Source organism: Leptonychotes weddellii, chromosome 1 (assembly GCF_054177405.1).
Source record: "Leptonychotes weddellii isolate Sample4059 chromosome 1, ASM5417740v2, whole genome shotgun sequence".
Lineage (NCBI taxonomy): Eukaryota > Metazoa > Chordata > Mammalia > Carnivora > Phocidae > Leptonychotes > Leptonychotes weddellii.
This window is the reverse complement of record NC_138369.1, coordinates 182,308,327-182,335,267: the sequence shown is the minus strand read 5'-3', so window position 1 is coordinate 182,335,267 and position 26,941 is coordinate 182,308,327. Positions and strand designations below refer to the sequence as shown.

Below are 26,941 nucleotides of genomic sequence, written 5' to 3'. Positions count from 1 at the left end.
ATGTTGGGGCACCTGGGTGGCTCAGTCGTTAAGCGTCTGCCTTCGGCTCAGGTCATGATCCCAGGGTCCTGGGATTGAGCCCCGCATTGGGCTCCCTGCTCAGTGGGAAACCTGCTTCTCCTTCTCCCACTCCCCCTGCTTATGTTGCCTCTCACTGTGTCTCTTTCTGTCAAATAAATAAATAAATAAAAATCTTTGAAAATTTCCAGATGTCACTGTGAGGAGTTGTTAAATTTCAGAGCATTCAGATGCTATTGGTGGTAAGGTTAAATGTTTATCTTTTTATGTATTATTTTAAAACTCACAAAACATTCCCTTTTGTGCTACAGCCTCTCAAATTTTTTTGTCTATTAGATGAATACTTAATAGTCATCGTGTTCAGTGGCTCTGGTTAAGTTGGTATTGTGTTGAGATAAAAAGAAATGAGGGGCACCTGGGTGGGTCAGTCAGTTAAGTGTCCAACTCTTGATTTTGGCTCAGGTCATGGTCTCAGGGTTGTGAGATGGAGCTCTGTGTTGGGCTCCCTGCTCAGTGGGGTTTCTGCTTGGGATTCTCTCCTTTTCTCTCTCCCTCTGCTCCTCCCCCAGCCCACTTGTGCACACACGTGCATGCAGTGCGCTGTCTCTCAAATAAATAAGTAAATCTTTAAAAAAAAAAAAGAAATGAGACAATTTCTGTTGCTGTTCGTATACAAGTGAATGAGGTATAAAATAATGAGAAAAAAGATCTACTTCCAGCATGATCAGGGAGAACATCAGGAAGGAAGAGGCATTTTAGTTAGGTATTGAAGGATGGGCGATATTTGGAAACACAAAAATGATAAAGTGTGTTCCAGATGGAAAGAACACTGTGAAAAAAGGGAGAGGGAAAACAATGTGGAGCACACAGAAGGAGCCACCCGTTATTCATTTTTTACTCATTTTGGCTGCAGTATAGGATGCAAGGGGAAAGTATTAGGGAAAAGCAAAGATGGGGATGAGTGAGTGAACAATCTGTACATTCTGTGTTTTATCTAAAGGTTATACACATTATTTTAAAGTAGTATGACTTTTTTATTTTACATAATCTCTTTATAGTGGAAGATTCCCAGATTATTTTCTTTTTGTTGTTGTTGTTTGTTTGTTTTATTTATTTATTCATGAGAGTCAGAGAGAGAGATAGAGAGAGGCAGCGGCAGAGGGAGAAGCAGGCTCCCTGCCTAGCAGGGAGCCCGATGTGGGACTCGATCCCAGGACCCTGGGATCGTGACCTGAGCCGAAGGCAGACCCTTAACCATCTGAGCCGCCCAGGTGTCCCCCCAGATTATTATCTAGAATTAAAAATTACCAGAGAAATAGGACAATAATTTAATTAAGTCTCTCCCTCTTACATCATGTATTTCTCTGTATTTCATGGAGTTTCATAGAATAAGAGACTTTTTTCCCCATTAAACAAATGTATGGGGAGGGGATAACATGGTATAAGAGTTTATCTTAGTGCTATGTAGAGATAAAAGCTTCTGAATTTAGGAATGTGCATGTGTATTTTTAAGTTTTATTTTTTATGGTTACATTTAATTTTTTAAAAATTTGGAAACAGTGTCAGATATAGAAAAGCTGAAGTTCAGTACAAAGAACTTTTCTTTGAATTATTTGAGGATGAGTTGCTGACATGATGTCCCATCACCCACAAATACTGTTACTTATTTCCTAGAAAGAATTGCTCCTTCATAACTATAATATAGCCATAAAAAAGTTACATTGTACTTCTGTCTAATCCTCAGACTCCATTTAAGTTCACCAGTTGTCCCAACGACTCATAACAACAAAAAGATCGAGTTCAGATTTGTCATTTTATTATGTTTATTATGTTAGTTTTCATGCCTCTTTATTCCCTTTAAATCTGGAAAAGTTCTTCAGTCTTTGATGTTTATGACCTTAAAACTTCTGAAAATGAAGGCCAGTTGTTTTGTAGAATGTACCTCACTGTGAGTTTGTCTCCTGGCTCCTCGTGCTCAGGTTGAGGTTATATGTCTCAGCAGGAATATTACCAGAGTGGTGCTGTGTCCTTTCCATTGTATCCTGTCAGAGGGCACACAATTTTGACTTGTCCCATTACCATTGGTGTTCACTCTGATTATTTGGTTAAGGTGGTCTCTGGCAGACTCCTTTTTCTCGTATAAGAAGTGTTTTGAGGTCAGGTACATTGAGAGCATGTAAACATCCCCATTACTCATCACACTTCCGGTTATGGGCTTCTTCAGTGGGCTGTAATCTGTTCCTATTATAATTGGTTTTGATGCTCAGATTGTTCCAGGTTTCTCTAGTAGACACCCCTTCAAGCTGGCTTCTATAGTTTTGTGACGTATCTCTGTTGTTCTTTTGAGTACTCCCTTTATGGCACAAGAATATGTTCCAGGCTCATCTTGTCCCTGCCCTTGCCCTGGAATCAGCCATTTCTCCAAGGAGTCCTTAACAGTGGAGAATGGTATTAGAAAGCAAGATCTGGGTGCTAAGTGTGGCCATTGCTGTTGGAGTACTGCTGATCTCGGGCCCTGTCGATGGATAGAGCTAAGGAGAATATGTAATTGTGTGAATATGTATATATGGTTATACACTTCCTCTTATATCCATGTTTTCCATCTAGCTAGAAAACTGAGTTCACACTGGTAACTCCAATTTCAGTCAACCCTGCGGTGCCCATTCTAGTTTTCTCTTTCCATATTGAACTCATTCTCTGACAGTGAGGAACCTGGTTCCCATTATCCTGATCCTTTCCCTCCATCACCAACCACTCTGTTGCCACTGTAGCCTCCTCCACTGTATTGGTGCCCTCCTCGGCCCTCAGGGGCTCCAACACCCTGCCCTGGGCTTCCTTCCATTGCACCCTGCCCTCCCCACCCTGCCCAAGCTTCAAGCTACCATTACAGGCAACTGCCAACATCCCTGGGTGGACACCATCCTCCTCACCCCACTCAGACTTATCTTATGCCAGGCTGTCCCTCCGCCCAAGTGGATGCCCTCTCTTCCTGCCTCTGGCTTCAAATCCATGCATAAGGCCATTGTTCTCACTCTGCCTGGGCTCTGACAGCCTGCAAAGGACCTCCCTCAATTGTAGCCCAACCTTTGAAGCATATATGGAAGAATAGAAAAACATCTACAGTCCTTTACATAAAAAATGTTTAGGAAGAAAACACTGTTTTCTCTTAGGGAATTGGAAGTGTCTGGAGTTAAAATTGCATATGGCTGTGAAATTTCATCTTTGAACTCCTACTGAGCGCCAGGCACTGAGCTAGGGCACTGGGGATAGAGCAGTGAACTAGGCAAAATCCCTTCCCTCCTGAAGCTGCATTTTCTGACTCAGGCTGTTTAAGCTTAGACAAGTTAGTAACAAATTGTTAACCTCTCTAAGCCTGTTTCCTCATGTCAGATGGAAATAGTTGTAATTTTGCCCATGGGGTTGTTGTGAAAATTGAATGATGTGTGTTAGTTACTGTCATAATCATCACAAGAAACAATATACAGGTGAAACAGCATTCATCACTCCAAAAATTATTTTAAAATTTCATTTAATAGTTTGAGGAGAAAGCAAAAAATTCCTTGGAAGGAAAGTAATATCTACTCTTCAAATTATTTTCCCTTCCCTTTAGCATACTTTTATCTAAGAATAGGCACTTTAGTTTTAGTTTAAATTGTATGCTTGTGTGTTTGTCCTGTTTCCTGAGTCTTAGAATATAATATAAAAGTGTAAATAAGCAGCATGACATTTGTTGGCATGTTTGAATCAGATGACAGTTTCATAGATGGGTCTTCATGGGGCCTGAGAGACATGACATATTCATATATTTGGAGCACAGTTAATGAGAAGATAATTATTATATATTATTAGAAGAGAGACCATTTTGTTGCATGGTAATTTAAGTTATAAAATGACTCTTTTTTCTTTTTAAGGGAAGGTTATGGCTTAATATTAAAAACACATTTTCTTTTTAATCTTACTAAATAATGATTGCTGCTGAAACTGATACATCTAGTAATATCTATATTACTATATTAGTGATGGTATTTAAATGCATAGAGCATGTAACCTCTAAAACTCTAATAATTTGCCCTGGGAGCCATGCCTTCTGTCATCAGAGTTATAACAAGTCTTTAATAATTGCTTTAATGTACACATGGTACTCTTAATGAGGCAGTATTTAGGGACAGGCAATCCTGATTTACTTTACAAAATATAATTACAGTTAATGTGACATTTTATATTTGTGTCACTTGTCATTTAATGTTAAGAGTAACTGTTATTTAAGCATATGGTGTAATAAGAAGAAGAAGAACTCTAAGAATGCAGAATGAAATACAAATCCCCACACCTTTAATGGCTTGGTGAAATCTTACTCCCTAATTTCATATGGGATGCTTTGATAAAGGTAAAGGCCCACACTTAATAATGAACATGCTAGAAAATTATGACAGTATCAGCTAATTGAGTGATTAATTGAGCAATTAGTTTTAGCCTGTTCTGCCAGCTATCAGAGCACAACTCATTCCAAGGCAGAAGTGGGTTAACTAGGAAGAAGGCTTATGAGTAGATGGTCTGAAAAGAGGTGAAGCAGGCAGGGAAGATGAGATGGTCTGTAGAACCCCAGAGAAGAGCTCAGGGAAAAGGAAAAGCTCTCTAATACAAAGTACTAAAGTAGTATTAGGCAAAGCAGTAGGCTGAGAAGATAGCCCTTTTGTTGGCCATAAAGATTGACAGGAAGTGGGAAGACGGTAAGGATCTAATAATATGCTTTTCTTTTTTTTAAGATTTTATGCATTTATTTGAGAGAGAGAGCGAGCACTAGCTAGAGGGGAGGGGCGGAGGGAGAAGGAGAAGCAGACTCCTCACTGAACAGGTTGCTCAATGGAGCTCCACTCAGGGCTTGATCCCAGGACCCTGAGATCCTCACCTGAGCCAAAGGCAGACGCTTAACCTACTGAGGCACCCTGGGGCCCCATAAGATGCTTTTCTAATGTGGAACACACATTATTGCCAAAATGTACTATAATTCTATATAGTAGATGAATGAGGAAAGGAGAGAGGGGATAGAGAGCAAGAGAATAGGGTAAATAAGGAGTGAACTAGTCAGCCAAGAGGTGAGTTGGAGGTGTGGGATGGAGAGTGGAAAGGGAGAACAGTAGAGAAGGAAAGAAATAGAAGAGAAAGGACAAAATGAGAAAGAGGATCATACCTTTCTGGATTTGTAGACTTTAGAATTATTTGGAATTGTCCATTGAGATACTAGCTGTGGCTTATATTTCTTTGGACTTTTTTGGTCAAATTTTTAATAAGTATATTTGCTAAGAACTAGGAAGAGTTTTCCCTTAAAGTTTCAGGATTTGTTTTTGTTTTTCAATAGAGCAACCACAACAGCCTGACCTAGGGGTATTATTCTGTGGGTTATATTCATCAGCAAGATAACATTAACTTTATAGCAGAAGAAATGAATCAAGACAAAGGCCAAACTGAAGATTTCCGTTCCTATGCTAAACTGTGTCGTCAAGTGTTGCCATTAGCTTTTATCATTTCAACATTTGTCATCTTCTATGTTTCAAGCACTATTCTAAATGTCAGGGATAAAAGGATGCATAGGACAATGTTCCTGCCTTCAAGGATCGGCTGGTTAATGAGAAAGACAAGTGATGGGACTATATAAAATGTTTTGGCAACATGAAGAGGGAACTCTGTGAAAGAACTGTGCCTATAGAGGTAAAGAAAGGTTTCCAGAAAGTGACCATGTGCGATGTTTGTATAAGGTGAAGGTTAGGTGGAGCCTTGCAGGCAGAAGGCTAGATTGCTGCGCAAAGGTGTGGGGGTGTAAAAGAGTGTGTTTGGGCAATTAGGGGCAGTTTAATGTGATGAGAGCATAGAATACAGGGGGTGGGAGGGAGAAGGGAGTAATGAAAAATGAAGCAGAAAGAGGAGGTTGAGGCCAGATTCTGAAAGATTGCTGACAAAGGAGTTGGATGCTGTTCACTAGGGGTGTGATAAGCCAGCATAGTGCTGGTAGTAGAGATGGGCAAACAGATCAGTGGGACAGAGAAGAAGATTCAAAAACAACCTCCAAAACATATGAGTATTATTCAAGGCAGTACTTCAGATCATTGGGAGAGGCTGGATTAATTCATCAATGGTGCTGGAACAATTTGTTGACTCTTTGAGAAGGACAGTTAAGTTACTAGTTGAGAAGATATTTTATGCGATACATTTATGTTAAGAATATCAGATTTAGGGGCGCCTGGGTGGCTCAGTCGTTACGCATCTGCCTTCGGCTCAGGTCATGATCCCAGGGTCCTGGGATCGAGCCCCGCATCGGGCTCCCTGCTCCGCGGGAAGCCTGCTTCTCCCTCTCCCTCTCCCCCTGCTTGTGTTCCCCCTCTCGCTGTGTCTCTCTGTCAAATAAATAAATAAAATCTTAAAAAAAAAAAAAAAGTACCAGATTTAGGGGCACCCGGGTGGCTCAGTTGGTTGAGTGTCCAACTCTTGATCTCAGCTCAGGTCTTGATCTCAGGGTCCATACCCAGTGTGGAGCCTACTGAAAAAAAAAAAAAGTGTCAGATATTTAGCAGCTTTTGTTTGAGACCTGGCTTTATAATAGAATCTGATGTTTCAGGCCATTTTTCTTACCCTGAATATTTTCTTTTGTAGCATCTGCAGAAAAAGAGGCAATCAAGGGTACATACTCCAAAGTACTGGATGCATATGGACTCTTAGGTGTTTTACGATTAAATCTTGGTAAGTTTATTATTCAATATAATTAATCTTTTTTCATTTCAGTTTTTTTACTACTAAGGATTTGAGAGAGAGACTGCTTATATATCATTTCATACTACACATTTGGGCTAAAAGCATGGTAACATCTTTTAAACCCTAATTCTGCTAATCTTGGGAAAATGTTGTTTGAAAAGGCATGCTACATACTCAGGCTTTTGTGATTTTAAGTTCCAGATACATTGTGCTATTTAAACATTTTACGATTGGTATCAGTTGTCAAAGGAGAAAATCAGGGTATTGCCCTTTTTTTGTTTGTTTTGTTTTGTTTTGTTTCAGTGCTTTAGGGAAAGACGTCTTAGTGAGAACCACACCGATTGCTCTGGTTTATAGTGGAAAGGACATCTGCTTTGTATTTAAAAGGTCTCAGCTTGAGTCTGTCTCTGCCACTTAATGTCACCACGGGCTGCAGAGTATCCTTTTTGATTACTAGTTTGTCTGTAACAGCGTGGCTCCAAGTGTGGCCCAAGGCCTGGTACCAGTCCGTGAACCATTTTGTTAGTGGTCTGTGATGAGATTAGGAGCTTGCACCATCATGCAAATCAGCACATGGCTTCCACCATTGATAAAGTTTTACTATGAAAAACAAAAGTCAGCTAAACTAAACAGTGAATTTAGTGAGGTAGTTGCTTTCCATTCTGAAACAAGCACCTTTCTCACTGTGACAGCTCATGCTCCATACTTTGAGGAGGGCGAGTGTGTAAAGTGGAGATTTGTCATTTGTTATGAATCTAGCACATGTAAAAAGCACTGTGCCTAGGTGCTTAACTAATACTGTCTCAGGTAACCTTCACAGTCCAGTGAGATTTATTTAAATCCTGGCTTATGAAGGTGCGTATCTCAGGTTGGTTATGTTACCACACTGAAGTTGGTCTAGATAATAACTGGTGGAGCCAAGATTCTGGCCACATCTGCCTGCTCAGAGCCCATTGTCAAAGTACACCACCGCTGAATTTTCGCCTTCATGCTAATTTCATAGGATTTTTGTCAAAATTCGTGAAAAATCTCTGGAAGTTTTTGTAAACCAAGTTGCTTTATAAATTGTTAGCAGGGACTTTCTGTTCATGTGTCAGCGCGGCAGCTCACATTTATATTTTTTCCCAGTTTTTTTTCAACTGTGCTATTTACAAAGAACTCTCACATGTATTGTCTTATCTGGATTTCCTGAGAATTATAAAAGACAGTTGGGGAAGATAACACATATTTTTTTTTACTTGATAAATTTTGTATATCCTCAGATTTAGTAGAGGAACAGTTTGATCAATGTGAGATATTCTGTTAACGTTTAAATGCTTCATTATACTAAATGTGTTTAAGCAAGGATTTTTTTTCAACTTTTGCCAAAATCCAGTTGTAAATATAAACATGTCCGTGGCAGTTTAAAATAACCATGTTGTCAGATTTAAAAAGTTGGAGACATGACAAGAAAGTTGGAAGAAACTTTGAATAATTTGAAAAATATTGGGACTTTTCATCCAATTAATTCTTTGGTTTTTGCAGGTGATACCATGTTACATTACCTGGTCTTAGTCACCGGATGTATGTCTGTTGGAAAGATTCAAGAATCTGAAGTTTTCCGAGTTACTTCCACTGAATTTATATCACTACGAATTGATTCTTCAGATGAGGATCGCATTTCAGAAGTGCGAAAAGTTTTGAATTCAGGAAACTTTTATTTTGCGTGGTCTGCATCTGGAATCAGTTTAGATCTGAGTCTTAATGCACATCGCAGCATGCAAGAACACACAACTGATAATAGATTTTTCTGGTGAGTTTGTGTTAACGTTTTTTCCCTTTGTTATCATGTGCTTGCCGTGCAATAGTTTGATTTGGGGTATAGCGTGTTCATCAGTTATTTCCAGAGGTGGCAGGGATGGGCATTGCTGATTGAGCACACCACTCTTTCCTGCTCCAGAATCCTCAGCAGAGCATAGCAGATATCCAATGTCAGCTTATTGAAGTTTTCATGTGATGTGAAATCCATTTACTCTCCTTGATCTAGACTGACCTTTCATTTCTGAAATATATTTAAGATACTTATTTTAAAATTAAGACTGAATTAGTTATAATCAAATTGTGTTACTCATATTTACTGTTCTTAGTTTTGAGATCTTGTCTCTGGCAGTACTGTTTTTCTAAGACAACATTGCCTTATTATTTTTAATTTAAGGGTTATAGGTGGATAATCTTGATTCAAGAGCAATAGACTGTGAAGAAGTGGCATACTAGGATAAAGTTTCGTACTATAATAAAGTAAGACTTAAGTAGGTAACTAATATATTTCACCATCATGCATAAATGTGCTGTACTATAAGTGTGCACAAAGGGTAAGCATATGTGACTATAATTAGTACTGCTTTATTGGAGCTGACCAGATTTCTAGTATACTGCTTCTCTTGTCCACAGCCAGCATTGCTGTTGACTTTTTTCCTTAACGTCACGTAGCAATTTTATTTCTTTATGTTTCCATGTTATAGGCCAAAGTCCAGGACTCTCTGCTCTTGGGTCTCCCTTAGTAGGTCAGATTCAAGGTGTTCCTCCTGTATATTTTCTTTCCCTCCCCCTTGCACCATCTACCTATGGTCCTTGAGTAGCACATTCAGTCTGACCCATCTGCCCTGGGTGTCTGAGGGCTCAAAATCAACAACAACTTTAGGATAAGAAACTAATTTTAGAGGAAACTTTGTAGCTAACATGGAAGTTTTTTGGCCCAGCATAGTGGCATGGAGGAGAAACAAGGGTAGAATGAAAAAAAAATTCTAGTGCACTGTAGACAGAGACTTGGAGCCTGACAAAGGAGGAGATGATGGAGGTGTGGGGAAGGAAGGGTTAATAGGACAGATGAGAGGGCACAGAGTCCCGGCTGCTCATGTCAGCCCCACACTTTTTCTGACAGAAGAGACATCGAAATCCCTGAAAAGTTAAGGTGGTACAGCTGAGCTGGGCAGCTGTCCTTACTTTTTTTCTCCCCCACCCTGGACATTCTTAGCCCAAATTCCTTAGATTAAGAGATAAACATTTTCCTGCAGTAATTAGAAGTTTAAGCAGGTGCGGATGCATTGGCTCAATGATCAGCAATTAAGCACATTTGCTAAGTTTAACCAGTAGGAATTATTTATTTATTTATTTCAATTAAGGGTGGGGGTGGCAACAAGTTTAGATAACAGATTGAGGGAGTTCATCTAGTAGGAGACAGGTTGAACAAAAAGGGGACTAAAACACCAAAAATAAGTTTTGGTAATTTTACACTTTCTACAATTTTGCTAAGGATTGGCATTCTTGAGCTTCACTTTGCATAGAAAAATGAAAGCTTTATGAATTTATTATGCATTCTCTTGTAGCTTAGTAGAAATATTTTCCAGGATACAGCCAAGTAAGTTTTGTTGCCAGAGTCACAAACACCTATCACAAAAACCCAAGTCATTTTATTCCACTCGAGATTTGAAGCTGCTGCCAGTTGAGAGTTGTTTATAAATTTAAATAGAATTAAAACAGCAACACATTGACAGCAAAGAAAAATGAAAACTGATGGCAGAGGGAGAAACTCTAGCTGAACAAATGCATAGCATCCCACTTGTTTTTACATGGGGACAAGTAGGTTGTTTATACCTCTGCCATGATCTGGGACTCGCTGTGATGTCTGGACATACTGGGTCAGTTTGAACTTCACCTCAGATCAACGTAGGTAATTGTAGAGTATGGAAGCTCAAGTCGTATTTTGAAAATACGTAGTGGCTGTTGGATTCAGTGTTAGTCCAGAAATAATCTCACCGCTCATTTACATTATGCTTTCTTGCATGGATGGTTTACCAGAACTGCACATGACCACTATCTGTTGCTATCTCTACTGCAGCCTATACCTTGTGGGGAAGGGCTGGGCAACTGCTGGTCTAGCAGTAGTGCTGTGCATTAATGACTAAGACAGCAAGATAGTGGAGAGTACTTAAGAAAAAATTTCTGCTTAAAACAGAAGAGTTTTAAAACTCAAAGAACCAAGCTTCAATATTATAGAAAATTCACTTTTATAGCACTTTGTTTTTTTGTGGGTTTTTTTTTTTGGTAACACTTTGTTATCTGAAAAGACAAGCCAGAAAGTTTTTCTGCACAATATATTTTCCTTGGTGATAAGTTGGTTGGGAGATTTCCACATGCTTTCTTTGGAGGACTAAGGTTCCAGTCGAGAGCCCAGAAGAGGCAGTCAGCAGGATGAGAAGGTGGCCAACCCAGCAGGACTCTCGCCCCTATCCCTGCTTTAGCCATAGCGACTCTGCTTTGATGCGTTTCCTAATAACTGGGCTTCTGGGTGTTTGAGTAAAACTTTTTACTCCAAAAAAGTTTGGAAACCAGACCCCCTTGTTACCTAGAATGCTACTCTATTCGGAGTAATGGAAAACTCTAGACATGTATTAATATGGTAGCTACTAGTTCAATTGGCTATTTAAATTAAAATTAATTAAAACAGAGCCTCATTAAAGTGGAGCATTAAGAGTAGAGCTTTATAAGGTGGGGTGGGGATATGTGTATGAAATCCTTTTTTTGGAAAAGTTAGGTTATGTATACATTGTATTAAAAGACAACAGAATGGGGCATAGATACTAAAAACATAAAAGATATGCTTCTTTTCTAGAGACCATAGGTCATATGCCAAAAGATCACATTTTATAGCCTTCTCTTCTGATTCCTAGCATAGTAAATGTAAATGAATTGATTTATTTGTAGGGCCTTTTAATTGAATAGCATTAAATTAATGTTTCAGGAGCACTGTTTGAAAACTGATGCTGTGTTGTCTGGTACTCAGTAAGCTAATGAGTTATTTTTTTTCTGTTAGGAATCAGTCTTTGCACTTGCATCTCAAGCACTATGGTGTGAATTGTGATGACTGGTTATTACGCCTCATGTGTGGGGGAGTAGAAATCAGAACAATTTATGCTGCTCATAAGCAGGCAAAGGCTTGCCTCATTTCCAGACTCAGCTGTGAACGAGCTGGGACCAGGTTTAATGTCCGGGGAACAAATGATGATGGTCACGTCGCTAATTTTGTAGAAACAGAACAGGTATATAGTGTTTTATATTGCTTAATTCGTGTATTAGATGAGAGGCCCAGAAAATAACAGAACCACAGATTTCGATTTGATTCAGAACTCCTTTTCACATCTGTAATGTCATTTTGTGGTTGTTCCTGGCTACTTGCCTTAAGGAAGGCTTCCCTGAAACAGACTTATTTATAAACAAACTTAGGTATGGCTCTTCAAATGAGTAACAAGATTTTTTACCAATTAGCATGACGTTGTCAGTGCTATACATTTTGGTATTGAATTTAAAAATCCTCAGTTATAGAGCTAGACAACTTAATAAAAGTGGGGTTTTTGTGAAATTAAATCAAACTCATCTAAAATTAAGTTATGGCCTTTGCTGTCAGAGAAAGACAAATACCATATGATTTCACTCATATGTGGAATTTAAGAAACAAAACGAACAAAGAAAAAAAGAGACAAAAAGAAGACTCCTAAATACAGAGAACAAACAGGTGGTTGCCAGAGGGGAAGTGGATGGGGGAATGGATAAAATAGATAAAGGGGAATAAGAGTACACTTATCTTGATGAGCACTGAAAAATGTAGAGAATTGTTGAATCATTATATTGTACACCTGGAACTAATATACCACTGTGTGTTAATTATACTTGAATTTTTTAAAAAATTATGACATTTTTTGGCTCTGAAACTATATAAATGAAATTCAGGCCATGCCCCCAGCCCAACTCAGTTCTTCAAATTAGTTTTTGAAAAATATAAAAAAGCTAAAGAAAAAAATATAAAGGTATTTGTGTAAAATATTGAGATTTAGAAGGCATTCTTTTTTAAAAGTTGTGACTCATATGCTTATGTTTTTACTATTTTTTTGGTTAATATACAGAAAAACTCACTAATTAAAAGAAAGTCAAACTTACTTAGTCGCCTCTTCCGGATATTTTGTTAGGACAATTATATGGGAGAGACTGGTCATAAGGTAAAACTAGCAGGCAACAGATGTTAGTAAATTTATCTTTGTCATTTAGAGGTAATAAATTTATGGAAATATTTTATATATGATTTTTCTCTGTAGGTTGTGTACTTAGATGACTCTGTTTCTTCTTTCATACAAATCCGGGGATCTGTTCCATTGTTCTGGGAGCAACCAGGATTGCAGGTATCTGTGTAACATTTTTTGTCTTGTGTTTTCTCTTGAATATTTTCCATATTTTTTAAACTTTCAGGATAGTTTATTAGTTCATTGGATAGTTCTGTTATTCAGTTTAGTAATATTAGCTAGATTCACAAATGAGGGTCTAAATACAAGAGTTCGTGGAATTGCCTTAGATATTTTTCATTTAATGTTCTTTCACATGTCCATAGAAATTCAACTGCAGTATTTAATATTAAAATTTTAATGTTTCCATAGCACTTGATATTCATTGTTTCATATTTACTATCTCAGTATCTTAATATATAACAATTTAGCCTCTTTAGGTAGAAGAATGTAGTAGTTTAAAAAAAAAAAGTCTTCAGGAACCAGACTTTTCAGTTTGGATACTTACTCTGCCACTACTAGCTCTGTGATCTTGGGCCAGTGGTTTAACCCCTCTGTGTCTCAATTTGCTTATCTATAAAATGGGAATAATAATATTAGTAGTTCCTGTTCATAGCATTGTAAAGATAAAATGAAAAGTACTAAGACCAATGCCTTGTACCCACGGGCAACACTGTGTAAGGGTTAGCTTTTGTTGTTATCGATAATACATCTGCTACTGAAATTTTACTTTATAATTTTTAGCGACCTGTCATCTTTAATATGTTCTCTGGTTTGCTTTCTGATTTTTTTTTTTTTTTACTTTGTTGATATAAACATCTAATCTTTAAGATATAAGTTTTTTTCATGTAAGTTCATAATATTAGATTGCTCATAATAGCGTGATTTTGCATTTTTTTATTCAAAAATCTTTAGTCCCTAAAGTATATGTTATTTTCATCTTAGACTTCTAGTATGTATTGTCTAGTATGTATTGCCTTAGCCTATAATACTGAGAAAATGGACAGAAAAAAATCTTGCCTCCTTTTAGTTCACAGCTGGATCTCTTACATTTTAGTATGGCTGTTGTGGAGAAAGATTGCAGACCACTTGAACCTTTGCAATACTGCAGTTTATGTAAGACAGGCCAAGAATTAACAAGGACTAAAAGCAGTTACAATTCCGGGGTTCTTGTCAATAATTTTGACTTATGCAGGCTTTCTCTTTGGCACAGAACGGAAACTTAAAGCAGATATAGCTCTCCCCAAGTCTCTTTTGGGAAATAATCCCAACCCTAGTCCACTTCTCCTAAGCCTTTGTGATCGGAGAAAGGTGTTTGGAATATTTGTTTTAAGAACATTTCGAAAGCCTTGTTTTGATGCAAGGTAAATGCTTTTGCTTTAGAGACAGGGGAGTATAAGAAATGGTAATAACCTATTTATGGACCCTCTGTTAGCTGCTCTCTGTGATAGTTTATTAGAAGCTCAGAGTTATAGTGTTTGATTATTCAATATGATAGGATCTTGAGTAGTTACATTAAGTGGTCCTCCTTGGGTGAGGCTACCCACCTCCCTCCAGCTGTATTCTGTGGCTGGCCCACATAGTCTGTCTTGCCGTATTGTTTAAGGGCTGAAAGCTACGGATTTTAAAATCACGCATTTCTTGATAAAGATAGTAATTTTTAAGACGTTGAGACAGTCCAACAATTCTGCTAAATTTTCATGGAGCTGGCCTATTGTTGTCATTGGTTAAGGACTAAGTGGTTCTCAATTATTTAGCTTAGTAATTTTTAAAGTCAGCCTTTTTTTGAATAGGAATGGATTAGTTTCATAAGTATCTTTTACAGAAAAACATTTTCCCCATCATTCTAAGAATAGGTAATAGAGGAATGAAAATATTTTATCAATTTTTAAAAACTGAAAAATACTCATTTTTAAAAATACAAAATACCAAGTCCCTAAATTTATTTTCCCTTAGAAGACAAACAAGGGCTTTTGACAGAGAGTGGTTGAAAATAATTGTTAGGTATCCTTTGTATTCTCAGGACTAGAATTAATTTTAGGGTTCCTTGATGTTAGTGTTACCTAGCAAGATGTCCTACTTCAGAAGGCATGGACAGAGAATCCTTAGGAGTTGTCCCTTCACTTGCCTCTTATCCTCCACAGTTAATTCCTCTGAGGTTTTTTTAATTGTAAGGTTTTGAAGGAATCCTCTGAGGTGATTTTAAAATACAGATTCATGGCCTCAACTTCACATCAGCTGAAAGAGAATCTCTTGGAATGAGACCAGAAATCTGTATTTTTAACCCAATTCCCTACCATTCACATTTGAGAACTTCTGTGTACCTGATGCTATCCCATTGACCTTGAAGCATCTCCATCCCTGTCTGCTCCAAGAGCCAATCCTGAACCAGAAAAGGTAGCCCTGTGACACTTAGCCCAGCATTCTCCTAGGCACTGGGACTCTCCCTTGCTTTCAGTTTCCCACTCCTATCATCCCAGTTAGAGTCTTCCTCATTTATTCTTGCCTGGAAGACTCTCACAGTTTTCTAACTGGTCTCCTCCCAGCTTTCTGGCAATTCTTCTCACTTTTGAAATACTGTGCTCATCAGATCTATAAGGTGCCCTTTTCTTCGCTATCTACTTTCCTCTGCCTATCCAACTTCATGCCTTGCTGTCTTCTAACAAGTATCCTCTGCTCCCCAAATTAAAGTTTGCCATCCTTCAATATAGCCCACTCAGATCTCCTTAAATGGATTCAGTCCCTCCTCCACACTGATCTCTTCATTAAATACTTAAGTTCTTCCAATGTATATTATTCTATACTGGGTATATAGTATTGTATACCATGAGAAATTCAAAGATAATACTGATGCCTCAGAGAGAGCTTACAATCTGTTTGGGGGGTCAGGCCTTTTACGGAAGAGGTAAATGTCAATATGAATTAGTTTGAGGAATTACTAGGAGTTGTCATAAGGTGCTACCCAGGTAAAGAATGATACTTTAAGTGGTGGCAACTCATTCATTTTACTTATGAATTAGTTTGAGGAATTACTAGGAGTTGTCATAAGGTGCTACCCAGGTAAAGAATGATACTTTAAGTGGTGGCAACTCATTCATTTTAACATTTACAATTTATACTATTACTCTGACATTATGTTATAGCTTATATTAGCCTTAACAGATGGTAAGCATTATCAGATCTATGTCTAGTATAGTGTTGCATACTCAATTTTTGGTTGAAGTTTTAGAAATATGTAAACATGAAGCAATAGTACTGATGGAAAATGGTGTTCCATACCACCCAATTAAATGGTTTTTAAGAGATATCTTTGGTACACCTTTTTAAAAAATTGGATAAATTTATGGTTATTTAAAGCTTTAAAACTTTCTGGAGTACTACTTTTATCACAATTAATATAAGAGCTCTTTTATTATAGAATTTTTTTTAGGCAGTTGTACTAAAACCTAATTGAGTAATAAAACCAGTCTAGTTTAACCAATATGTTACTAGAAGAGTTATGATGTATAGCTAGTTGTGTGTCAAAGACCAGCGTGCTGGGGGACAACCACAGCCACTCCCTGAAAAACAGAACTTGTATTTTTTTTTACCTTCTTGACAGTTGGCAGTACTGTTCAATATAAATATTAATCAGTAGAAAAATGCTAAGTCTTGGACTTTCATAAAGTTATAGGCAATTACCTGAGACTACTCCAAAGAAAAGGTATTGACTTCTGCTGAGTTTTCTTCAGTCTAAAATGCTTAATGCCCTGGGGTATACATCTATCAAATTTTAAAATTCTATAAAGATTATTAAGCACCATAAAATAAAATTGAATATAGGTGTGGCATTCAGCAAATCAATTTCTTGTTGAAAAGAAAAAACATTAAAGAGAAAATACTGATTATTAGGAGAGTTACTAGATTGTCTCGCTTATCCAGAGAGAAGGATGCTTGATGAATGGATAATACTGTTAATTCAGTTTTCAAATTGGATGACCATGTTAGAGCTAATTTTTTTATTTTATTCGTCAAACTGCATGACTGATTTGGTAGCCCTCTTCCCATGCCCCTTTAAAGTCACTTTGTTCAAACTGGGGAGAATGAATTCTGGGGAACGTTGATACCAGGGCCTCAGAGGGAAATGTTTAAAAGTGAAATTCAGAGAGATAATCTGGTGTCACTTTTATATTTCTTCTTAGCATCTCATTTCTTTCTTAATTTTGTGTCATCTTTCTGCTACTCTCCTATGTGAAAAAAGAAAAACTATAACAAAACAGAAAGGCGGATATTTTCCATCTTGTTTAATTCTCTTAAATCATATTATCTGATAGTGTGTGACTGTGAGACTGACTTGGAAAGCCTGTTTTTCCAGGAACAGTGTTTTTAATTTGTTGGATCTTTAGGTGAAGGAGAAGTGAATAGAGCATTTAGCATAACAAAGAAAAAATATGTAGACATTGCACTTGTAGACAGCTTGGAAGAGTAGGAATTTAGTTCAGGATACCTAAATTCTTGTGTGAATCACTTGTTTTGGAATTAGTTCTGTTGACCTAAGAGGACAAGTTATTTCACTTGTGTGCATTTCAGTTTTTTTATTACACAAATGGTAGTGATATGTTAACTTACACAGGGTATGTAGTTTGAGCTTAAAACAAGGTAATGTATACAAAAGACCTCTTAAAAATATTTTTCATAAGGAAAAATTATTGTTAGTTTACAAGTATTTCATAACTGCTAGTTTTTTTTTTTAATGAGGTCATGTTTTTAAAAATAAAGGGAAAGGAAACTTGTTTTTTTTAAAACAATATGAATGAAAATCAATTATTCATTGTACTATTGTGTGTTCAACAAACGAATTACTACATATTGTAAACAATGATATTTCTTTTGTCTACATGTTGGCTTTTTGTATGATTAAATGTGTCTCTCTTGTAGGTGGGATCTCATCGTGTTCGTATGTCAAGGGGATTTGAAGCCAATGCCCCTGCTTTTGACAGGTAAGACTGATTATTTTTTACATAATGCTATAAGTTTTGATATTGTTAAGCAACAAAACTACTTATTATATTTTACTGATTCATTTCAGCTTGTTTTGGCTCTAAGTAAAATTTCTTCTGACTCCTAATTTAATCAGAAGAAAGTGATACCCAGTATTATGACTTCTGGGATTGATAACACTAGGTTGTGGGTCTTGATCTCTTGGCCTCAAAACCATGTCTTTGAATATGTTGTCTAATAGGGTAACCACTGGCCACATGTAGCTACTGAGTACTTGAAATATGACTAGTCCAAATTGAGATGTACTATAAGTATAAAATACTAGATTTCAAAGACTTAGTGCACAGCAACCTTGACTTGGCCGCAGCAGCTTCTTGCTGGACACGCCTCCAAAAGCAAGGGAAACAAAAGCAGAAATGAACTGTATTGGGACTTCATCAGGATAAAAAGCTTTTGCATAGCAAAGGAAACAGTCAACAAAACTAAAAGGCAACCTATGGAATGGGAGAAGATATTTGTAAATGATTTCTCAGATAAAGGGCTAGTATCCAAAATGTGTAAAGAACTTATCAAACTCAACGATCCAAAAAAAAAAAAAAAATCCAGTTAAGAAATGGGCAGAAGGGGCGCCTGGGTGGTTCAGTCGGTTAAGCGGCTGCCTTCGGCTCAGGTCATGATCCTGGGGTCCTGGGATCGAGCCCCACGTCTGGCTCCCTGCTCAGCGGAGAGCCTGCTTCTCCCTCTCCCTCTGCCTGCCACTCTGCCTACTTGTGCTCTCTCTCTCTCTCTCTGTGAAATAAATAAATAAAATCTTTAAAAAAAAAAAATGGGCAGAAGACATGAACAGACATTTCTCCAAAGAAGACATACAAATGGCCAACAGACACATGAAAAAATGCTCAACATCACTTGGCATCAGGGAAATACAAATCAAAACCATAATGAGATACCACCTCACACCAGTCATAACGGCTAAAGTTAACAATCCAGGAAACAACAGAAGCTGGAGAGGATGCAGAGAAAGGGGAACCCTCTTACTGTTGGTGGGAATGCAAACTGGTGCAGCCACTCTGGAAAACAGTATGGAGGTTCCTCAAAAAGTTAAAAATAGAATTACCCTATGACCCAGCAATTGGCTACTAGGTGTTTATCCAGAGGATACAAACAGAGTGATTTGAAGAGGCACATGCATCCCAATGTTTATAGCAGCAATGTCCACAATAGCCAAACTATGGAAAGAGCCCAGATGTCCATCAACCGATGAATGGATAAAGAAGATATGGTGTGTGTGTGTGTGTGTGTGTGTGTGTAAACATATACATACATACACAATGGAATATTACTCAGCCATCAAAAAGAATGAAATCTTGCCATTTGCAACGTCATGGATGGAACTAGAGGGTATAATACTGAGTGAAATAAGTCAGAGAAAGACAAATACCATATGATTTTAGTCATATGTGGAATTTAAGAAATAAAACCGATGAACATAGGGGAAGGGAAGGAAAAATAAAATAAGATGAAAACAGAGAGGGAGGCAAACCATAAGAGACTCTTAACTCCAGGAAACAAACTGAGGGTTACTGGAAGGGAGGTGGGTGGGGCGATGGGGTAAACTGGTTGATGTGCATTAAGGAAAGCACTTGATGTAATGAGCACTGGGTGTTATATGCAACTGATGAATCACTAAATTCTGCCTCTGAAACTAATAATACACTATATGTTAACTAAACTGAATTTAAATTAAAAAATTTAAAAAAAGACTTAGTGCAAACAAAATGCAAAATATCTTATTAATATTTGTTTTATATTACATGTTGAAATGATATTTTAGCTGTATTGGGTTAAATAAAATATATAAATTAATTTCATTGCTTATTTTTGCTTTTCTTAATGTACCTTCTAGAAAATTTAAAATTATGTCTGTGGTTCATGTTATATTTCCTTGGGACAGCATTTCTCCATAGCCCCTGGAGTGGTTAGAAGCTGGAGAGAAAAAAAAACAAAACAAAACTATTTGGGGCCTGTTTTTCATAAGACTAGAGCTGTTGAGGAGGTCCTGAATACCCATAGAGTATGTGATGTCCTCACATATGAGATGCAGCCCTCTGCCGTGACTGCCATCCCAAGCTGGATGGCTTGTGTTCTCGGTGCTTATGTGGTGCCAGCCTCACAGAGTGGAGAGGGGCTGAGTGGGTCCAGCAGCTCCAGCACAGATGGGAGTCTCAGCATTGATGAGTCAGAGAGGAAATGGGCATTAACTGAATTTTCATAAATTCAGAGTTTTGAGAGAAATAAATTGGTGGAATGAATTTGTATCCAGTTTTGCCAATTCTAGGAGTTTAGAAAACAGTCTTTAGGTTCTATTTAATGGATTTCTATTTATTGAAAAAAAAATTAGCTTATCACTTGACATATGCTTATTTCTTTTTTTTCTTTAATAGGCATTTTAGAACACTTAAGAATTTATATGGTAAACAAATAATAGTGAATTTGCTTGGATCTAAGGAAGGTGAACATATGCTAAGTAAGGCTTTCCAGGTAGGCATGATCATTTTTTCTTCTGGCCCATGGACATGTAAAATTATATTAAAAAATAATATGATACAATAATGAAATTACTTTCTAGAAAAAGGTTGGGTACTTGTTGGAACCATTAACTCTTTGGGCTACTAAGAAACAGTTTTATGTAATGTTGCTGAAATTGGGATCATGGGAAGCTTTCAAAGCAATTGATGCTGTTTTCTGAAATGTACATATTTAGGCTGTGGAGAAGCAGAAGAATATCCTCCTCTCTGAAAAATGTTCATCTGTCACTGGTAAAAAGATACCAGGCAGTTTCCTCCTTCATCTGTTCATCGCCTTGCCTATTTCCTAGAAACCACAGTCATTGTTTTATACCTATGAAACGGTGAATAATGCATTTGTATACATGCAAGGCTATACCTTTTTGTATTGATGAGAGAAAATTTGAGTATTTCAAGTAAAAAAGAACCCAGAGATAGTCCAACTTCTAAAAAAAAGTATTCTTCATAAACGCTTATTGAATCAATAATGAATTAATATAAATGATGGTGTTCCATAAGATTATAAGCTTAAATCAAACAAAATGGTTAGAGAACATTTTCTGAAGTTCAGTCTCATGAAGTCTGGAAGTAACTTAATTATTTGACTATTTTGTTTTTAAGCTTGTGAAATAAATATTGTTAATAAACAGATTGTGGGATGCCTGGGTGGCTCAGGTGTTACGTGTCTGCCTTCGGCTCAGGTCATGATCCTAGGGTCCTGGGATCGAGCCCCACATCGGGCTCCCTGCTCAGCAAGAAGCCTGCTTCTCCCTCTCGCACTCACCCTGCTTGTGTTCCTGCTCTCACTGTCTCTGTCTCTGTCAAATAAATAAATAAAATCTTTAAAAAAAAAAAAAAAAAGATTGTACTTTAGAGAATGACTTTTAAAGCATTTGAAAGTATTAAAAAATGAATTTTTCAGTCTTTGATAGGTTTTGTCTTAAATCAGTTACTTTATTTTGACATTCTATAACAGATACAGGTATTAAATGTGTAAAAAATGAAGTGCTGGTAGTTAGAAATAATTTTTTTTTTTTTTAAAGATTTTATTTATTTGACAGAGAGAAACACAGCGAAAGAGGGAGCACAAGCAGGGGGAGTGGGAGAGGGAGAAGCAGGCTTCCCGCCGAGCAGAGAGCCCGATGCGGGGCTCGATCCCAGGACGCTGGGATCATGACCTGAGCCGAAGGCAGACGCGTAACGACTGAGCCACCCAGGCGCCCCCCTTAGAAATAATTTTTAATTTTCTAAACCAGATGAGAATATTATTTAAGTTCTCTGATGTTAATTATGTCACCTAATCTCTCGGGGACCATATGTGAGGTTTTACAAAAAAGATGTTATTGGTCATCAGCAAGTAATTTTCCATTTATGGCCAGCATTGATGCATGCGTGAGATGAGTGAGATTTCAAGGGACCATGCTGAGGTTTAAATTTAAAATGTAAGGTTCCATTTTAACATTACTTGATAAGGTTGTATTTAGTTAACAAGATGAGTATTTGCCTTTTTACTTTCAGAGTCATTTGAAAGCTTCTGAACATGCTGCTGATATCCAGATGGTGAATTTTGACTATCATCAAATGGTTAAAGGAGGAAAGGCAGAAAAATTACATAGTGTTCTTAAACCTCAAGTCCAAAAGTTTGTAGATTATGGATTTTTTTATTTCAATGGAAGTGAAGTTCAAAGGTTTGACTGCTCTGTTTCTCTTTTCTTTGAGTTGGAACTTTGCTATATTGTAAAAATTGTTCTTAACATTGAGCTCTTAAATTTCCTTTTTTTTACACCAAAGTTTATCGTAAAATAAAATAAAATATCTTTATTATACTTGATTTTAGGCTTGTTTTTCTTTCTTTAGAATTGAACAAGTAATAGTAACAGTAGCTTATATTGGCCCATATTATATAAGCCAGGCAGTGTACGTAGTCTTTACATGTACCCGTAACAACAATTGAAGGGATAGGTTCTATTATTATCCCCATTAACATTTGAGGAGATTGAGTCATAGGCTATAATTTGCCCCAAATCACATAGCTAAAAAGTGTTAGAACTAGGATTTATCTGGCTCCAGATCTCATGCTCTTATCTGTGAGGCTATTTCACTTCTCTCTTAAAACTAATATTTTAATATATCTTGACCTCAGTAAGGCCTATTAAATGCACATATAAGTAAAAGACATTGCCTATCGTCTGCTTTAGTGTAATTTAAATCTTCAGTTTTTGATTATGAAGTAGAGGAGGAAGGTAAGTATTAAAAAAAACTAAGGTCAGAGTATAGGATGAGGTAAACTTTAGTGAACAAAGCTCAAACTTTTAGTTTTTTCAATTTGTGCAATATTTAGTATCAATGCCATAGAAATTTGTAGAGGTCAGTAGAGATAACATCTTAGGCTTTTAAAATTCTTCCATAAATACTTGATTATCTTTTATGTGCAAAGACCTATGGGGTTATGAATTTGAATGCATATTTAGGTCCTGACTACTGGCCTAATTAAAAATAAGTGGGTGTAGATAAATAAGTATGTGATAAAGAATATGACAGAATGTTAACAGTTGTAGACTCTGGATGGTGGGTATGTGGATGTTTGCTGTAAAATTCTTTCATCTTTTTTGTGTGTTTGAAAATTGTAGTAATAAAAAGTTGGGGGTAAAAAGTGGATGCTGTATTTTAATCACCTTAATTGTTCTCATTTTGTTTTAGCTTTATTATTTGTGTTTCGAACTAGCTGTTAAACTTTACCGAATTTGTTGCAGATGCCAGAGTGGTACAGTTCGAACTAACTGCTTGGACTGTCTTGATAGAACAAATAGTATGCAGGCGTTCCTTGGCTTAGAGGTAAAAAAAAATAAGTTGAAATGTATGTATGTGACTTGTATCAAATGCCTCTTTCAATGTTTTTGTAATATTTATGTTTCTCATTAGTCACTTTTCATAAAATGAAATTATACTTCATTAAAGAAGCATTTCTTCTCTTACGGGTTTTCCCTCCGTCAAAATTCCTTTTCATTTAAATGTTCCCTTTACCTGTTCCAAATACTCTGTTAGAGAGCTGATATTTCCCTGTATTGTTCCTTAACTTTCTCTTTAAAAACTGGTATTTATGCTATTCCAACAATTACTTCTTTTGCCTTTTGGAAGAAAAAAAAATTATATTTATACACACACATATACATACACACACAAACATAGTATATATATATTGGCCTTTGCTCTTTGTGTAGTTTCTTCAGAATTGGGGAGGATCTTTTTTCACATCTATAGGATTATATTTTTGATGGTCTATAACCCAGTGCAATTTATATGGTGTTTTCAAATCAGTCAGCTACTAAAAACAGGATTGGTGAAAATGCAATTATTAGTGAGAATGAGAGTGAATGAGATTCAGCTTCTGTAACAAAGTCTTTGTTTAAAAGTTGTTTTCTTTACCACCTATCCATAAATTCAGTCTAATACAGACATAGTCTCAACTATATGACATACTAGCAATGCTGAGCTTTCTAAGTCTTCCCTGTTATGCAACAGTAGGGGTCATAAGGCTGTGGTGGGTCTTCATTTAGTTACATAGGAACTTAGCATAGTTCTCAAATACTATAAAAAACAGGAATAGGAAATAACATGTTCTTATTTCTTCTAGTTAATGATCTTAAATTTGGCCAGGACATTGGTTAATTAGTTACTTTGCAGCTGAGGTTCTTTCTATCTCAAAAATGAAAGCACAGTGTGTAGAATTCTCTGCTACAGAAATGTATTCTTCATGTAGCTAAATAAATTTTACTGTTGTGCCTTTTTAAAGATTTTGTCATTGAATTGTATTATAATTAATGTAGAAAATATGACAGAGACAAGAAAACTGAAAGCAGGGATTTGGTCATTTGAATGGCATTTATCACATGGCTTGGGTTTGTCTTGAGTTGTGTTTTTAAGTGGCTGAATATGTTTATTTAGATTCTGAGAGTTAAATTTATTGAAATACTTGAAAGTCTTCATTAAAAGTATAACAAGTGTTAATTCTCAGAATCTGACTTAGCTGACTATCCACTGTTGGTAGCTAGGTGTGAGAGTACTCCCTTGTATATAGCAATTGGTTGACTGGTTACAAAATTTACTGCTAAAGTAGGCAAAGCCAAACTAGAAGTGAAGACTAGTTTTGCCAAATTCCTTGAAGAGAGGGAGCTATAAATGATAGAGGTAGTACTGAAGGCTAATTTTGTATTATTCATGCTGACGAAGAATAGCTCTGGTTTAAGTCCATAGGTAACCAAATGAACCTAGTTTAGTGTTTTTTATATTACTTTAGTTTTTGATCTCTCTATAAATATGGATAATCACGATACTTATAGATAAAAGGAAACACAAATGAGAAGGAGTTAAGTAAAAATGCAAGGCATAAAACATGACTGGATTCCAAATAAGACAAATAGACTGGGTAAAGATTATGCATTGTTTTGGCTGCCAGATTTAAAGGCCAAAGTTCATTCAAAGACGAAGGAATTGTGGTGGCGTGAAGACCTTGCATTCTTACATGATGTATTCCCCCCAATTCCCCTTTATATACTTTACCAATATAGGTTTTATACACTAAACTATATCATGACTTTATTTAGAAATAGGACTAATTTATTTATTTTTGTGATAGTTCAAGAGCAACTCTACTTTTCTCATAATCTCCTGATTTTAATCACCCAAATGTGTAGAACCAATCCAAACATTAAAGAAAATTAGTTATTTCTATATATATTTAAATAACCTAGGCAGATATTTTTCTGTGCTCTATTGCATGCTGTTGAATAATTCTTTTCATGAACAAGGTAAACCAGTCTGATTTATAGAGACATTTTAATAGGGTTAATTTTATCATTTAACCAGAAAGAATATTGCTGCATGGGAATATTAAGCTATTTGTAAGCTTCACTGATGTGGTATTTACTTTAAAAAGTGAAATGGTGGGACAGAATACAGCCTACCTAGTAAACTGGTAGGTTTTCAGAATCCCGTCCCACATAGTCCTATAAATTGTAAATTTTTATTTGATTCTTGTAGTTCTTAAAAAGTCACATCACAGTGTATTAATATACTTATAAAAGTTTCTCTTTTGCTGTTTTAGATGCTAGCTAAACAGCTGGAAGCTCTCGGCTTAGCTGAAAAGCCTCAGTTGGTGACTCGCTTTCAAGAAGTTTTTAGGTCGATGTGGTCCGTGAATGGTGATTCAATCAGTAAGATATATGCAGGGACTGGAGCTCTTGAAGGAAAGGCTAAGGTAGATCTAGATTTATCATAACATTGCAAAAGATCCTTTTAATAAGCTTTTAAATCATCTCTTTTTAAATTAATAGTTGGGGGGCCCCTGGTTGGCTCATTCGGTTAAGTGACTGACTCTTGGTTTTGGCTCAGGTCATAATCTCATGGGTCCTGAGACTGGGCACCACCACCCCTCTTGCAGGCTCCAGGCTCAATGGGGAGTCTGCTTGGGATTCTCTCCCTTCGCCCCTCCCCTCCCATCCCCCTGCTCTCATTTATAAATGAATGAATGAATGAATGAATATTGGGTTATTTTAGGTATCTGTTTCAGAATTCTGTTTTATTATGCCTTTATGTCCTCTTTAACACTTCCTTTTGTAACACATACCAGTGGTTGGATGGAAGAGAGTTATTTCCCTAGGTTTGGGGGGTATTAGTATGACATATTTAGTTGTTTAATGATATAATCCAGTAGGCTTATGTAGGTATTGCTTAAATTTTTTTTTTCATGAGTTTCCCTTACGTATCTGTTTTACACTTTATGTTGTTTATTTTTATTTTAAATATTATTTTTTTTTTAACCATAGTCATCCTGATAAGGGGTCCTATCACATTTGGCTTTGTGTTCCCAGCACTTGTAGTGCCTACTGTTTAATAGAATTGTGACAAATAGTGGATGGATGAACAAATCATTGGACAATTTATGCAACACCTCCTAGGAGCCCAACACCTTTAGGGCTTGATTATTAAGTTTCTATTCTTTTATTTATCTTACCTTGAAAAGGAGGCTATCAAAATGTACAAAAGAAGTGTGAGAGATGGACTTACTTATAATTCTGTGCCTCATCATTACTTTTTAATTGCTGGCCTTATTATCTACAGACCACTTTCTCCTCTACTATTTGGCACTTATTGAGGGACTTATTTTATATGCTTGAATATTGCCTTTTAAGCCTCCTGTTCTCAGTTGGACTTTATTAACATTTTAAATTTCTACAGTTCTCCAGATTACCTCAAGTATAGAAATAAGGACATTGAACATTTTTATAGTTCTGCAGCCCCCTCAGTACGGCACCTGAAATTCTTTGAAGACCATTCATCATATCTAAGTCTTCTTTTAATTTCTAAATCTTCTTGCTCTTTTATATCTCATAAAATGCCATGCCTCTCTCTGTTCAGAGGTATTGGCCTTACCTGCGAAACTTCTTTTGTTCAATTCACAGAAAAGATTTTTTTTTTTAAGATTTTTATTTATTTATTTGACAGAGAGACACAGCCAGAAAGGGAACACAAGCAGGG

At 36.6% G+C, this 26,941-nt stretch overlaps 1 protein-coding gene across 19 annotated transcripts in view; it reads left to right on the top strand.

Moving 5' to 3' along the window:
- SYNJ1 (synaptojanin 1) overlaps nucleotides 1–26,941 on the top strand; it is an 89,108-nt gene that overhangs the window by 17,167 nt on the left and 45,000 nt on the right. For all 19 annotated transcript variants that reach the window (XM_081799402.1, XM_006741707.3, XM_081799420.1 and 16 more), the window contains exons 3-11: nucleotides 6,667–6,753; nucleotides 8,290–8,557; nucleotides 11,618–11,843; nucleotides 12,894–12,977; nucleotides 17,775–17,836; nucleotides 20,282–20,378; nucleotides 21,923–22,092; nucleotides 23,158–23,239; nucleotides 25,509–25,661. In XM_081799402.1, coding sequence (XP_081655528.1) covers nucleotides 6,667–6,753; nucleotides 8,290–8,557; nucleotides 11,618–11,843; nucleotides 12,894–12,977; nucleotides 17,775–17,836; nucleotides 20,282–20,378; nucleotides 21,923–22,092; nucleotides 23,158–23,239; nucleotides 25,509–25,661 — 1,229 coding nt within the window. The remainder of the gene's footprint in view (nucleotides 1–6,666; nucleotides 6,754–8,289; nucleotides 8,558–11,617; nucleotides 11,844–12,893; nucleotides 12,978–17,774; nucleotides 17,837–20,281; nucleotides 20,379–21,922; nucleotides 22,093–23,157; nucleotides 23,240–25,508; nucleotides 25,662–26,941) is intronic.